General features: G+C 49.0%; 1 protein-coding gene across 1 annotated transcript; it reads right to left on the reverse strand.

Annotated features, from left to right (window-relative positions):
* Positions 1-312: 312 nt before the first annotated feature.
* Positions 313-13,368, reverse strand: YBX2 (Y-box binding protein 2). The gene is made up of 10 exons (XM_035135914.3): positions 13,105-13,368; positions 10,081-10,144; positions 7,412-7,445; positions 5,916-6,005; positions 5,509-5,802; positions 4,656-4,768; positions 3,810-3,984; positions 2,530-2,709; positions 1,494-1,586; positions 313-642 (listed from the first exon to the last, which is right to left on the reverse strand). Exons 1-9 carry the CDS (start codon positions 13,274-13,276, stop codon positions 1,536-1,538), a joined length of 1,173 nt encoding a protein of 390 aa, XP_034991805.1. The 5' UTR covers positions 13,277-13,368; the 3' UTR covers positions 313-642; positions 1,494-1,535.
* Positions 13,369-14,885: the final 1,517 nt, after the last annotated feature.

The raw sequence follows: 14,885 nt of genomic DNA on the forward strand, positions 1-14,885 counted from the left end.
GCCTAGTGTGGGGCTGCTGCTCCCTATGGCATTCTCCCTACTCCTGGAGAATCTCTGACCTCTATCCATCCAAATGTCGGTTGCGGCCCCTCTGCAAAGTACTCTGCAAGCAGCAACACTTTGGTGCCAGGCGCTATTCTCCACTTCCTCTTAAGTTATTTTTTAAGGATTATGGGGTAGGTTTTAGGATTCCTTAAGATCAGGATCCTCCGCAAATGCCCTCACCAAGAGCTGTGGGGTAAAGGACGAAGCAGCACCTTAAGATAACATTTATTTCCTTGGGGGTGGGAAGAAAACACAAGGGACACCAAGTCTGTGCAATTTTTTTTTACTGACGCCCAAACTGCACACAATGGTTCACACAGGGTGTTCTTCAACAATGGGGGAGAAAAAAGTAACTGAAGATTCAACAGCCAGTTTATTTGTCTCAAACTGGCAAAGCTGTGGGAGAGGGAAGACAAACCCCTCAGAAGGTTTTTTAAAGCAAAGCGAGTTATCTTTTTGGTCAAATTCCCCCCCTCGGGTTTACTAATTTTTTTTCACATTCAGGGCTTCAACAGCAGCAAAGGGGGTACTGGTGAAGTTTGGGGTCTCTTCAAGTGCAGGATGAGGTAACTTGGGTTGTAGGCACATTGAGGACACCTGTGGAAGGGGAAAGATGCGGTCAGAGACAGAACGAGAAGCTGGAAGCAGCCGCCCTCGGGGAGCAGAAGTTGTGGGGATGCATTTGCAGAATAGGACAGAGGGCTGCTATTCCCACAAGGTAAATACCAAGCTCTAGAAGAAGTACATAAGTTATGGGGGCATAGTTCAGACTGCAGGGATGCAAGTTTTAAGCATCAATGTTTCCCATAAAAAACCTTGAAAATTGTAGTTTATGGTGAGAAACAGAAGTCAGTCTGAATTTTCAGCAAGATGTGTTAATCCCTCTTCTTAGAGATAACCCCTCAAGCCTCTCAAAGCATCCTCTTGTGCCTTTGAGAGCTTAGAAGTAATTCAGGAGGTGTGACTTCTTCCTTCCTTTGCCATGCAGCTCTTAAATGCCAAAAAGCTCCCTTTCAGAAGAGGCTGACAACCAGAGACGGGGCCCAGCACATCTCGCCATCTTTACTTATTCTTCACTTCTGAAATCATATGCCCAGTGAAGCACTATGGCACAACAGTAGTGGAACCCAAAGGACGGGGAAGAAAAACTAGCTTGCTTCAAAGATTTAGACGTTTCCATTCAGACTGTTTCCTAGCAGATGTAAGGCACACAAGTGCCTCAAATCTGGAAACCTTAGCAGACTGCCAACCGTTAAAGTCTCATCCAGCTATTAGCAGGCCTTGAGCCAATTCCTCTGGCTAAACCACCTCACAGGGTTGCTGTGAGGATAAAGTGTGGAGGAGAGACCACTTATGCACTGCCTGGGTTCCTCAGATGGCACAATGCAAATGTAATAAATCGACGGCATCTCTGTTCAGTTTTAGCATTCCTGCCCAGGCGTCCTTACCAGATCACAGCTCTTGGCATCCCCTCACCGTGTGCAGGTTCATCACGCCAGTAGGGCTGGGGCCAGCTCTCCCCCAGGCTCAGGTGTTGAGATCTGTAAAGAAAAAATAGCCCTGCTGGCAAGCCTGCCCCTTTCTGTACCAATAACTTTACTTCTCTGAAGTTAACTCACGGAGGACACCATGTGGCAAAGGAAAACACGACAGCGGGCCAGAAAGACCTAATGGCTCTTAGCAGCCTGCATTAACCAGAATTCATAATAATAATAATAATAATTTATTCTTTATACCCCGCCCATCTGGCTGGGTTTCCCCAGCCACTCTGGGCGGCTTCCAACAGAAATACAGTGGTACCTCTACTTACGAATAACTCTACTTACGAATGTTTCTACTTACGAACGGAGCTCCGTCCGCCATCTTGGATGCGGTTTAGATAGGATTTTTTCCACTTACGAATTTTTAGATAGGGTTGCTTCGACTTTCGAATTTTTTTCTCCCAATGCATTCCTATGAGATTTGACTTTTTTCGACTTACAAATGTGCGTTCGGAACGCATTAAATTCGTAAGTAGAGGTACCACTGTATTTCTGTGTATACACTAATTTCTTAAAAGATTAAAAGCTTCCCTTAACAGGGCTGCCTTCAGATGTCCTCTAAAAGTCTGGTAGTTATTTTTCTTTTTGACATCTGGTAGGAGGGCGTTCCACAGGGCGGGTGCCACTACCGAGAAGGCCCTCTGCCTGGTTCCCTGTAATTTGGCCTCTTGCAGCAAAGGAACCGCCAGAAGGCCCTTGGCACTGGACCTCAGTGTCTCCGGGCTGAACAATGGGGGTGGAGACGCTCCTTCATGCACCTTGGTTTACAACAGGGAGAGGCAAAACCTGTGCCCCCCCCACATGCCGTAGGACTGCAACTCCCTGCAGCCCCTGTCCAGGAACATCTCTGGTTAGAATAGGGCTGGCTTGCTTCTGTGAATTTGTCCTGGGAACGGAGTACTCTAAGGGAACTAAGGGCCTTTCACTGCCAGCATCTACTTACATCCACAAGCTGTTGCTGGATCTCCGGCAGCGGCTGGGAGGGACTCTCCTGGGCTGGGGAAGCAGGCTTGCTGGCTTCCACCACTGCTTCTTGAGCCATCGCAGGTGTGCTAGTGGCCGGGGTGTCTCCACCAGCAGCAGCAGAGCTCGGAGCAGGCTGCTCTTTGGTAGCTGTGGTAGCCTTGGGCAGGGGGGAAAAGCGGGGTTAGGTTTCTGACTAGAGTTCGGCATTGACACGCAGTCCATTTTTAGGTTTGGTAGTTGAATGCGCATGCAGAGTGTGCAGTTCCTCCGGATCTACAGAAACCTAGCTCAGGTTTATGGGTGCCCCTCACCTATGTCAAAGGAGGGCACAAGATCTTGCCCATCGCACAGCCCTTCGAAACAGCGAGTGGGAGATTTGGATACTGAGAAAGAACGAGGCAGCTTTGCCACGTCAGCAGGCAGAGAGATTTCTTTCTTTAGCAGATCCCTGTTTGCATTGCTTACATTTCTTGCGAGGGCTGAGCATAGGAGCCATGGGTATAAATAAAGCAAATGACAGGGGGAGCTCCCCACCCCAGTAAAAAAGGAAAAAGAGACGGAGTTGGAAGTGAAGGAGATTCGTTTTGCCTCCCTGCTTTGTAATATCACACAGTTGGGACAAACAAATTTTTAAGTAAGCACTGGCTATATTTTACCTCTTTTCAAATTACTTCTACTTCCATTTAGGAGAGCAGACTATAACTAGCCAGTTTGAAATCCCACTGCTTTAAGAAGTTTAACCCATGTTTGCAGTGTACAGAACACATTGCTTTGTACATCTTTTAAGCCAATGGTTGCAGAATTATCTGGAGAGCTTTGGAGAGCAAGGTTCCTCCTGTTCAGAGCATTTGATGAGCACTTGGGTTAAGATAAAGAACCCACTCTCTTTAGAGTATTATTTATTTATTAAATTTCAACATATTTTATTATTCCAAAAAGCAAAAAACACAAAAGGGAAAAGGGAAATCTCTTTAGATTATGTTTTACCAGGGGACGCCTTTATTTTTAACTGATGTGAGCCGCTTTGAGAGTTGCTAACTCTCTGAAACAAACAAAATACATAGTAAAGAAATACAAAAATAAATAGATAAGGCTTCCCATCTATCTCAGCCATTGAATTTTTAACAAATGCACTAAACACAGCCATGTTTCTAGAGCTTCCAAAGTGACCGAGATGGAAGAACAGAGGCTGGTATTGATGGCCAGAGATCCCATCCTATCCATCTGTAGGATCGATCAGTAGTCCCTGGATCTCACCTCAGTTGCAGTCTGGCGGGCGGCAGCTGTTTGCTGGCGCCTGCGCTGGAAGTAAGGTCGGTTGCGCTGGCGCTGGGGCTCAGGGCGGATACCGTCCGCTGGGGCTTGTGCCGCCTTTGTCTCGCCATCTCCTCCCTCAGTGGTGGGCTGCTGCGGTGGGCGGGGGCGGAAAGGTCTGGAAAAGCAAAGGATAGTCACACTCTGCTTATGGAGCCGCCTCCTCCCTCTGGCTATGTTCAGGCATAATTTGAAAACTCACCTGTGCGTTCAGGTCTTTGGAGTATGGTTGGTCTCAGGGCTATATTACCTGATGCTGCTTTTATTGATGAAGATTAGTTTGTGGTTTAAAAGTTTTTAATGATTAACGTATTGTTTTAAGTTGCTAGCCACCCCATTCTCCCTTCTGGGACAAGCGGCAGGATATAAAGAATATTTGACTTCCAAGGTACGACTGTACTCCCCTTATTCCTTTAAACCAGGCATCCCCAAACTGCGGCCCTCCAGATGTTTTGGCCTACAACTCCCAAGATCCCTAGCTAACAGGATCAGTGGTCAGGGATGATGGGAATTGTAGTCCAAAACATCTGGAGGGCCGAAGTTTGGGGATGCCTGCTTTAAACACTATGCTGTGCCTTAAAGAGTAGGGAAGATTCTCCTGTACATCAAGCATGTGAACAGCATACAAAGAGGACACCGGCCTAAATAACCCTACTCTTTGCTTTGATCATGCGTATGTAGGTCCCCAGAGGGAATGTTGTGAAGGGAAAGATGGTTTGTAACTGAAATACCACCCCTGGGTGTTACTGGGTGAAGTCACAGATATGATGGTGCTGCCTGCAGCTTTACCTGCGGTATCTGGGACGGAAGCGAGGGGCTGGGGCTCTCTCACCAGCCTGGATCTGCTGTTGCTGATCTCCCTCAGGCTGGGTGGCATCTTTGGGTTCTGTGCTTTCACTGCCCTGAGGGAGAAATATCACAATGCCTTCAGTTCCTCAGGGTATTATCTCAAGCTGCTCTTACCCAAAGGCCAGAAGAGCCACTTAGAACCACTGGTACAAAGGATGGCAGGTGAACTAATACCAGGGTACTGGAAGAAGCAAAGAGCACCAGTGTTGAAGCAATGATTCTTCAACATCAACTTCACTGGACTGGTCATGTTGTTCAGATGTCTGATGATCGTCTTCCAAAGCAACTACTCTATTCTAAACTTGAAAATTGAAAGTGTGGTCAACAAAAGAGGTTCAAAAACTCTCAAGCCAAATCGTTTTTATAAACACTGACAACTGGGAAACACTGGCCAGCGAGCGCTCCAATTGGAGAACAGCCTTTAACAAAGGTGCCATGGGCTTTGAAGAGACTCGAATTCAGTATGAAAGTGGGAAATGTGCTAAGAGGAAGGTACGCTTGGCACACCCTCACCGTGATCAACTCCTGCCCGGAAACCTATGTCCCCACTGTGGAAGGACGTGTGGCTCCAGAATTGGCCTCCACAGTCGCTGTTAAGACTGTGTTCAGGGAAGACCATCTTACTCAGCTACAAGTGATCGCCAAAGAAGATCATGGCTCAGTGATGAAGGCCGTTTGGCACAACGACATTCTATACAAATTCACTTATGTGTAGGGCTGTGTTTTGTGTGTGAGTGCATCTCCCACCTCTCAACAGGTTCTCTAGAGAATTCCAGCCCCACAGAGGACTCACTTCTGCTGGCTGGGCCTGCTGCTGCTGGGCTTGAGCCCTAGGCCCCCGCACAAATCTCCGGCGGAAGAAAAATGGTGGGGGGCGCCTCCTTCGAGGGCGCTGCTGTACAGCATCATCAGCCCTCTCCCCCTCGCTGATCGTCTCTGCGGCCCCTTCTGTCCGGGTGGCATCCTGTGGCTGTTGGGCCTGCCGGGGCCTGGGAATGAACCTGCGAAAGCGGCGGCGGTTGGGAGCATAGCGGCTGCCCTTCACAGGAACGCCGCCTGGGCCAGTCACATTGGCTGCCTCAGCCCCCTGCAAAAGAAAACAAGGAACAAAGGGAGTGGGAAAAACTCTTCCATCACAGTCTTCAACGGCTGGAAGGCTAGCACCACAGTCCTCTTACCTTCTCTCCTTCCACAACTTACCTTCTCTCCTTCCACAACATCAAACTCCACCGTTTCCCCGTCTCCAACACTTCGGAGGAATTTACGGGGGTTGTTCCTCTTAATTGCTGTCTAGTAAAGTGCAGAGAAGACAACATGAACTTTTCAGGAAGGCGATGTAACTCATGCTACATTCTCAAGTTTTTACCAATTCCCAAGTTAAACCGAGAGTGAGACCCTTTTGTAAGCACCAGCAACAAACCATTTTAGCTACACCAAGTTTCTGGGATGCAGCATCTCTCTTCCTTGAGAAGTGGGGAAGAAAGCAAATACCTTATCCCATCAGCTACAGAGAATACACAATAACTATATGCTAACTGAATTAGCAAACTCTCAAACAATTGGAGATACCGTAGCTCTTTTCAATGTTCTTTTATAACTACTAGCAGACTTATTTGGCTACTGATGCAAGTTTTAAGAATAGAACATTCTCCAAACCATGTACATAGACAGAGTAGTCCTAGGAGAACCATGTTGTTTGGGGTTTACAGGAATAATAACTTGTAGTAACTGAAGTTCTTCTAAAGCTTTATCTGGATGGCAATGCTAACCTACCTTAAAAGAGGTAGCTCCTAATGTACAAAAGAGTTGCACATCTATTTAATAATACTAGTTACAGGTAGGTAGCCGTGTTGGTCTGACGCAGTCCCTTGATCCAGGCACAGTCCATACACTGGTACCTCGACTTACGAAGGCGATCCGTTCCGTGGGGCTCTTCGTAAGTCGAAACCTTCGGTTGTCGAAGCGTCCATTTTGCGCATGCGTGAAGTGTGATTTTGAGCTTCTGCACATGTGGAGACCATGCGCACCGCTTCTGCGCAGGCGTAGAACGCACACGCGGCGAAAAGACCTCCAGGTTTGCCAACTTTGTAAGTTGAAACCTTTGGACATCGAGGCATTTGGATGTCGAGGTACCGCTGTATATACATTTATTGGCCAATCCCTACCTCTTTCTCTCAATGGATGAATGAATTAAGCTAAATAGTTTAAGTTGGATTTTGAATAAATGTGCAATTAATTGAAACAAAATAAAAAAAATCCTTCCAGTAGCACCTTAGAGACCAACCAACTTTGTCATAGGTATGAGCTTTCGTGTGTATGCACACTTCAGATAATGAAAGCTCATACCTATGACAAACTTAGTTGGTCTCTAAGGTGCTACTGGAAGGATTTTTTAAAAAATCTATTTAATAAGTTACCCATCCAGTTCAGCAATACAAGCTTTGCGTCCTTAAAGCTTAGTGCCTATCTAATGGACATCTGATCACCTAAAGAGAAGGCTTTAGGGGGGTCTGTCTTTAATTCAAACAATGATTCCCACCTCGAAATTTCCTCGAGGAAATCCAGCAGAGCCCCATAATTCAGATTTCTGTTTGCTAACTCTTATTTACCACATGGAGTGAGCTTGTGATTGGGACACAAGCCTACAGCATAACAGAGAAGAGGGCAAAGAGAATGAACTTTAGTGTGTTTCTTACCTGGTGCACAAACACATCCTCCTTGGTATCATTCCTGTATTGAGGGAAGGAGATGGAGACAAAGCTCAGAATACTCGGAGGGTGAGAGGTGTGGATTTCATGTATGCCAAATGAGGGCTCAAATTAGGGAGTGGGGAGGTATGAGGTCAATAATCCTCTCCCAATTTTAGCCAGATCCCATCTCCCACAGCTTGGAGGCAGGGAAGTAACAAAACGTTTGTGGGGGGGGGGGGCAATACCCCACCTGACCCTGCTGCAATTTGAGTAACGTGCCCAGCACCCACAACACAGCTTTAACGTGTCTGTTCCTATACCAACCTATGGTCACGGTCACTACCACCATACCCACTTGGTAGTTCTTCAACTGGGACAGGCACCCAGCTAACCTAGTCTGAGGAAGCTGAGAGAAATGAGACACAGGCAGTGTTTTCCACAAGCGTAGAAGGAGAACTATAACTGATTCATGTGATTGCTATCTAAGTTTCTGCTGTGTGTTATGAGAAGTTTGACTTTAATAAAATACAGACATTCCCAGTCTGACAACAGGTCTCCTTTAAGTTAAACACTGCTGTTACACACATAGCATCTGAAATCTTCTAGCTCTTTGCTCCATGGGCGTAGGCGGGGGGGGCAGTTGCCCCCCCCCCTAGAAGCAGGGCTGCTGGTGACCAGCCTGCCCTGCTGCCCGCCGTCGCCCGGTGCCGTCTCCCTTCTCCCTGGCTGGCTGTGGGGCGGGTGGAGGAAAAGCCAGCCAAACGCTTTGCGTGGCTCTGGGGCTTTCCCTCCACCCGCCCCACAGCCAGCCGGCTAGAAGGGACGTCTCCCTTCTCCCTTGCTGGCTGTGGGGCGGGTGGAGGGAAAGCCAGCTTTCCTTCTACCCGCCCCGGCGATGGCGGAGGGGGAGGAGGGGATCGTAGCAGCCCGATTTCGGGCTGATCCTGTTGCCCCCTCGCCCCTGCCGATCGCGGAGGGGGAGGAGGAGGTCGGAGCAGCCCGATTTCGGGCTGATCCTGGCGCCCCCTCGCCCCTGCCGATCGCGGAGGGGGAGAAGGGAGTCAGAGCAGCCCTATTTCGGGCTGATCCTGGCGCCCCCTCGCCCCTGAACGACCATGGCTTTCCTTGCCCCACTGTGGCCCCTCCCCCCGTGCCTTGGCCCCGCCCCTTGCCCCCCCTAATTTTGATCCTGGCTATGTCCCTGCTTTGCTCTATCACCTTCACCAGAAATCCATGCTATTAGTATTAAGCAGTGGCTTTCTGCTAGCATAGCCAATTCCATTTACATACAGCCACCCAAAGAAGGCATCACAGTACTAACACACAGAATGGATAAGCAATCCCAAGTCCTTGGCTGGCTCGCTGGGAGTGTCACCGCTCTGCTTCTTGGCTTAATCAGCTGTTTGTATTAGCCACGCCACACACGTCTGGCAGATTAGTCCAACCAAGCAGCCCAGATTTCTAAAATCACACACGAGCAAAAACAGTGTTCTGTTTGTAAGGAGATTCGGTCAAATGCACAAAGGTCCAAGGAAGCCTCTTCCGAGCATTCACATAGAGACCTGTTAAGGAGTTCTTGTGTTTCAGTAGATTAGTTCTACAAGGATGTACTGGAAATCTTGCTCAGGTATGCTCAAGTCTTTCACTAGAGTTATATTGGGTGGGGCACATTTTTTTTTTCCGTGAAAGCAAACCAGCTGACAATTTCTGGGTTAGTCTTTGCTCCTGTGACTCAGAGGCTCTCCAAGAGAAATTAAGGAACTGAGAAGCAGCTCTGTTTTGTAGCACTAGGCTTAATTTCAGGCTCAGTTCACTTAAGAGAAAGTTCATTTCATCAAAGTGCAGTTCTCTTCATTGCTAATTCACAGTCAACGTTCAAAACGAACTGAAGACATAACTACTAGTCAGGGCTGTCTTAAGCATATGTGGCGCCAGGGTGCAAAGATCCGCCTGGCGCCCGCCCGCCCCCCTCCCCGGTTGCCCAGTCCCAGGCGCGCAGGAGGGCAGAGCCAGCTGGCTGCCTCAGTGTCTCGCTGGCTCAGTCACCCCTGAACTCGCACAGCAGAAGAACCCGCCACAGCGCTCCAACCGACGGGTGGGCTCTTCCCCGGACTCTCGACCTGGAGCCCCTGAGAGCCCTGCACCCCTGGCACCTATGGGTAAGACGGCCCTGCTACTAGTCAAGCCTGGCCTCCTTTACCATCAGCCACCGTAGTGGGAATCCAGTAGATTGGGGGACTTTCTTGTTAAGATTGAATGCTACTGTACTCAGATCCTGCTTGCAGTCTTCCGATAGGCATCTGGCTGGTCACTAGAAGAACGGGATGCTGGACCAGATGGGCCACTGGTCTGATCCAGGAAGGTTCTTTTTTATGTAATCACTGTCAGTTTATTATTTAAGTCAATAAATTTCAATAGATTAAACTATAGTAGTCTTCCTTAAAAGTTTGGTTGTAAAACTCAAAGTTTTGCATTTTGTTGATCAGGAGTTGACAGAACTCCAGCTGGTTCTGACCTCCCTAGATGAAGAGTCCATTGCAACCAAGCCTGTTCTTCCTTTGGGAGGAAGGATGGAACGTAAATCAAATTTATAAATTAACAAGCATGTAAAATAAAAGGCCCCAGAGTTTCATGCATCTTCCAAGCCTTTGGGGAGGTAAACGAGGGAGGCTCACCTGTTTATAAATCCATAGCCATTGCGGACGTTGAACCATTTCACAGTGCCCTGCACCTGGGTGGCTGCAAGTTGTTGGCAAGAAAGAAAGAAAAATTAACATGTTGAGAGGCAGATACACTTCTACCCACCTGGTGAAACATCTTTCTCTTCTAAGCACACCTCTGAGCCACTTCCATACCCCAAGCAAGCATTAAGAGTTTGGGTTCAGGTCAGGAGTTCCAAAACAAGCTAAGATTTGCCCTAAGACTAGCTAATTTTTATTTCAACCCACTATGACTGCATAGTTATTACCGTATATACTTTGTTGTATGACCTTGGGGGGGTTGTGAGTGGTTTAAAGAGGGTGACATAGAAATGTTTTAAAACAGAATCTAGTGGACACAGTCCTCCTTTCAGAGAACTCATATGGACACCTAACATGGCAATATACAGTCCCAGCTTCTCTAGGCTTTAAAGAAGCAGTACACACTTTTACGTCATTGGTCAATTCCATCAATAGACTTTTAGGAGGCAGAATTCTCATGGCTCCAACTTCATTTGCATCAGTTTCAACTGCCAGAGGTCTAGCCAATGTGGCATAGTGGTTAGAGTGTCAGACCAGTACCTGGGAAACCAGGGTTCACAATCCCCACTCAGCTATGAAGCTCATTGGGTAACCTTGGTTCAGACACTGCCTCTCAACCTAACCTACATCACATGGTTGTTGTGAGGACTGAATGAGGGGAAGAAAGATGTATGACACCCTGAGATTTTTAGAAATATAAATGCAAACAATAAAAGTAAACTAATGAGGGGATTTTCTCTCTCTATAAGGCCAGGAATTTTAAGCAAAAACAACACCTTTACTCTGAAGCAAGCAGCCCCATACCCATCTCTCCCATGAAACCCTAAACAACCCCCTCTCACCAGCCCCAAGCCAAGAACACTTCCGAGCATCCTACCTACCGGTACATAAGTGCTTATCCTGTAAAAAGCTACAGCACACCATTCGGGCATCTCTTTATGATGGGGGAATGTGAGAGGAGAGGTGGCAGAGTTTAAACTATTTCCAAGGCAAAAGGGTCAAATTCCTCTGCCAGCAAGGGAGGAGCCATAGCTTCACCAATGGGCAACATGCATTGAACTCATATTCAAACCCTAGTATCTCCTAATTAAAATTAATTAACGCTTGCATTTATATCCCACTTTCAATGAGCTCAAGGTGGCATGTGTGGTGAGGTCCTTCCCCTCTTAAAAGAACCAGGTACATGCATGGGCATAGCAGGGGCGGGCACAGGGGGCAGTTGCCCCCCCATCAAGTAAAGAAAAATAAACACTTAGCTGACCAATCATGTCACAGATAGTTCTGCCCCCCCTAACAAAGTCTGGGTACATGAAAAGCTATTTCCCAGTATTAGAGAAATGTATCCCAAAGTGTGGCATGTAGACCCCCTGTGGGGGATCTCAAAGCATTTCAAATGGTACAGGACAAAAAAAAGAGCTGTGGAATGCAATTCAAACACAAAACGGAATTAAGTAAAACTTTCCCCAAATTATTTCTCCCCAAGTAGTAGTATGCTGGTAAGACTAAAACTCTCAAAATTATTGTAAGTTTGGGAACCGCTGAGCTAGAGCAACAAATTTAGCCAATTAAGGATCTAGCCAATTAAGCCCCAATCCCTTGCGGTAATGACCCCCACCCTCTCAGGTGTCTAGCCCTTCTGCCCCACCCACAAGCCCTTAAGTTACCCCCCTGCTCCACACCTCAGTCTGTTTTAAAGGGCTCCCAAAGTAAACTTGGCCAAGTTAGTGTTTTTGTCAAATGAGCCACATCTCCGCACCCAAGTGACTCTGTGCACAGACCCTTAAGACGCTCCCCATTCTTAGGACCTCAAAACTTGCTCTGCTATAATTTAGTCTTCGCTTTAAAAAAAGAAGTGCTGCTTCCACAAATTTAGGGCAGTTAGTGTTTTTTGCTACAACACTGCCCCTTGCCTCAAAGCCTGATATAGCACTTTTCTTTTAAAAAGTGCTCTTAACGCAAACTGTATCAAGTTGGTTAACACCCCACCCCCACCCCCATGCCAAACAAGCTGTTTAACGTTTTGGAGATGTGGCTCCCACCCTCCCAGGCCCGCCTCTGCCCAAGTGACCCCGCCCACAATCCTTCAAGCCACATCCCTGTCCCACACCTCAGAGCCTGAGCTTCTCTTAAACACCTTTTTCATTTAAAAAGTGCTCCTACAAACTTTGCCAAGTTAGTGGGTTTCCCTGCCCCACTAGCCCCGCCCCCAAGGGACACCGCCCCCAACCTCTTAAGCCACACCCCTGTCCCACACATCAGAGCCTGACCATATTATATATATATATATATATATATATATATATATATATATATATATATATATATATATATATATATATATATATAAACTGCTCCTGCCACAAACTTTGCCAAGTTAAGTGTTTTTTTGCCCCAACCTTTTTGGGGACCAGCCTTCAGCCTCCCTGACTCATAGCCCCGCCTCTGCCCAAGTGACCCCGCCCACAATCCCTCAAGCCACACCCCCTGCCCCACACCTCAGAGTCCGCGCTTTTCTTAATCACTTTTTTTCATTAAAAAGGTGTTCCTACAAACTTTGCAAAGTTAGTGAGTTCCCCACGCGAAGAAAAAAAAACCTTGGTCACCTGCCCCACGAGCCCCGCCCCCAAGCGACCCCGCCCCCAACCTCTTAAGCCACACCCCTGCCCCACACCTCAGAGCCTGAGTTTCCCTAAAACACTTTTTTCTCTAGAGCACTCCTACTACAAACTTTGCCAAGTGTTTTTCCACTCCAACCTTTTGGGGACAAGCCCCCAGCCTCCCTGGCGCCTAGCCCCTCCCCTCCCCAGTGGCCCCGCCCACCCAGCACATCCCCCGCTCCAGAGCTCCGCGCTGGCCCCGCCCACCCCTCAGGCCCCTCCCTCAGGGGCTCGCGGGGCAAACGGCTCCCTCAGAGGGTCTCCTCCCTCCTCAGCCCCCCCCCCACCTCAGCCCCCTCACCTAAGACGCGCTTGGCCGCCTGGCTCCGAGCTGCGCCGCCGGCCGCGGGTGCCGCGGGTAAGGCTGCCGCGGGAGGAGCGGGCTTGGCCACCCCGGCCGCGGGCTCCCCCGCGGGGCTCTCCCCGGGGCCGGTAACGGCTCCTCCTCCAACGCTCTCCGCTTCGCTCAGCATCCCCGCCGGCTGCGTCCGCCTCCGCCTCTCCGCCTTCTCCTCCTCCTCCACCTGTTGGCCGCCTGCCTGCCTGCCTCCCGCCCGGCAGTCCCGTCCGTTGGTGCCGCCGCGGCCGAACGCCGAACGTCGGCGAAGCGCCCCCTCCTCCTCCTCCTCCTCCTCCTCCTCTCCGCGCGCCCGCCCGCCTGCCTCTGCCTCTGCCCGCCTCGCGCCCACGGACACACCCTCGCCCCTCGCGGCGCCCAACGCCCAATCAGCAACGGCCGCCGCTCGCTCGCACGCCCGCGCGCCCTCCGGCCAATCAGCACCCCGCACCTGCCTACCGGCCGCGCCGGACCCCCCCTCCCTTTTTATATATAGATAAGGCATGGGGGGGGCACCGCCACGCCCTGCGGCCACGCCCACGCCCCGCGCTCCCATTGGACGGCGGGGTCCCGCTCAGGTGCGCCGCGGCCACGTGGGGGCCGGAGTGGGATGAAGGATGCGAAGCGACGCCAGCAGAAGAATAAAGCGCCCGCGGCTGAGATGGCAAGGCGGCGATGAATTGCTTTGCGCGCGCTCCGCCTCTGCAAAAGTTTTGCACTGCGGAGAGTTTTGCACTCCGTGCCGGGCTGGAAGAAAAACCTCCGCTGCAAACCAGCGGGACGGACTTGCTTACGCGTACACCGGGCTGCCTGCACAACTTTGTTTCCAAGAAGTGCAGCAAGAGTTGTGGACGGCCGCCGCCGCCGCCGCCAGCTCTTTCACTTTCTGACGCCTCCGCAAACGCAGGACCTTGTCATGTATTGTGTTGCAACTTGCGAAAGTGAAATGCAGTCTCTGCACTACAGATGCATGGCCTTCAGATCAGTTTTGCTCCTGGCCCTGGTTTGCAATAGCTACGCTGTTGGTTCCAGAGGCTCTGAACATACAGTACTTTTTTATTGTTAGCGTATTAGCTGCCATCTCTGCATCTTTTGGCAAGCAGGAGCCATGCAGGTCTTTGCATTTTGTAGAACATTTTTGGCCCTGATTGTGCATGCTTGATAGTCATTTGCTGTCTTACATTTGCATTCGTGTGTATTGCATGTATTATATATGTACACTGGTACCTCGGTTTATGAACACAATTGGTTCCAGAAGTCTGTTCATAAACTGAAGCGAACTTTCCCATTGAAAGTAATGGAAAGTGAATCAATCCGTTCCAGATGGGTCCGCGGCGTTCGTAAACCGAAAATTTGTAAACCGAGGTGTTCGTAAACCGAGGTTCCACTGTACTGTATTCTGTATACAGTATTCAACATGTATATCCGCCTGTTTTTTATTCTTTATTAAATTTTATACTACCCTTCATCCGAGGATCACAGGGCAGTTTACAATATAAGCACACAAAAGTAAATGATAATCGACTGACACACATATAGGTGTACATTGGCTTTGTCCTTTGAGGCTTGCATGCATGCTATGTCCATCTTTATATAGAACCATATACATGATGCAGATACCTCCTAACTGATTTGCACCTGTGGTTCCTCAAAAGAAAGTGGGTGATCTGCAGTTGCAAACAGTTTAACTCTTTCTTTTGTACCAGTCCTGAACAATCTGTGCATCCAATTCTGTAGCTGTTGCT

Source organism: Zootoca vivipara, chromosome 12, assembly GCF_965207765.1.
Source record: "Zootoca vivipara chromosome 12, rZooViv2.hap1.1, whole genome shotgun sequence".
Classification (NCBI taxonomy): Eukaryota; Metazoa; Chordata; class Lepidosauria; order Squamata; family Lacertidae; genus Zootoca; species Zootoca vivipara.

Excerpts from the sequence above, each read along its gene's own strand:
- YBX2 (XM_035135914.3), bottom strand. The coding sequence starts at position 13,276 with ATGCTGAGCGAAGCGGAGAGCGTTGGAGGAGGAGCCGTTACCGGCCCC. Across the intron at positions 3,985-4,655 it reads TTCCGTCCCAGATACCGCAG|ACCTTTCCGCCCCCGCCCAC; the intron begins GTAAAGCTGCAG and ends TTGCTTTTCCAG. Across the intron at positions 2,710-3,809 it reads CCCGCCAGACTGCAACTGAG|GCTACCACAGCTACCAAAGA; the intron begins GTGAGATCCAGG and ends CCCCTGCCCAAG.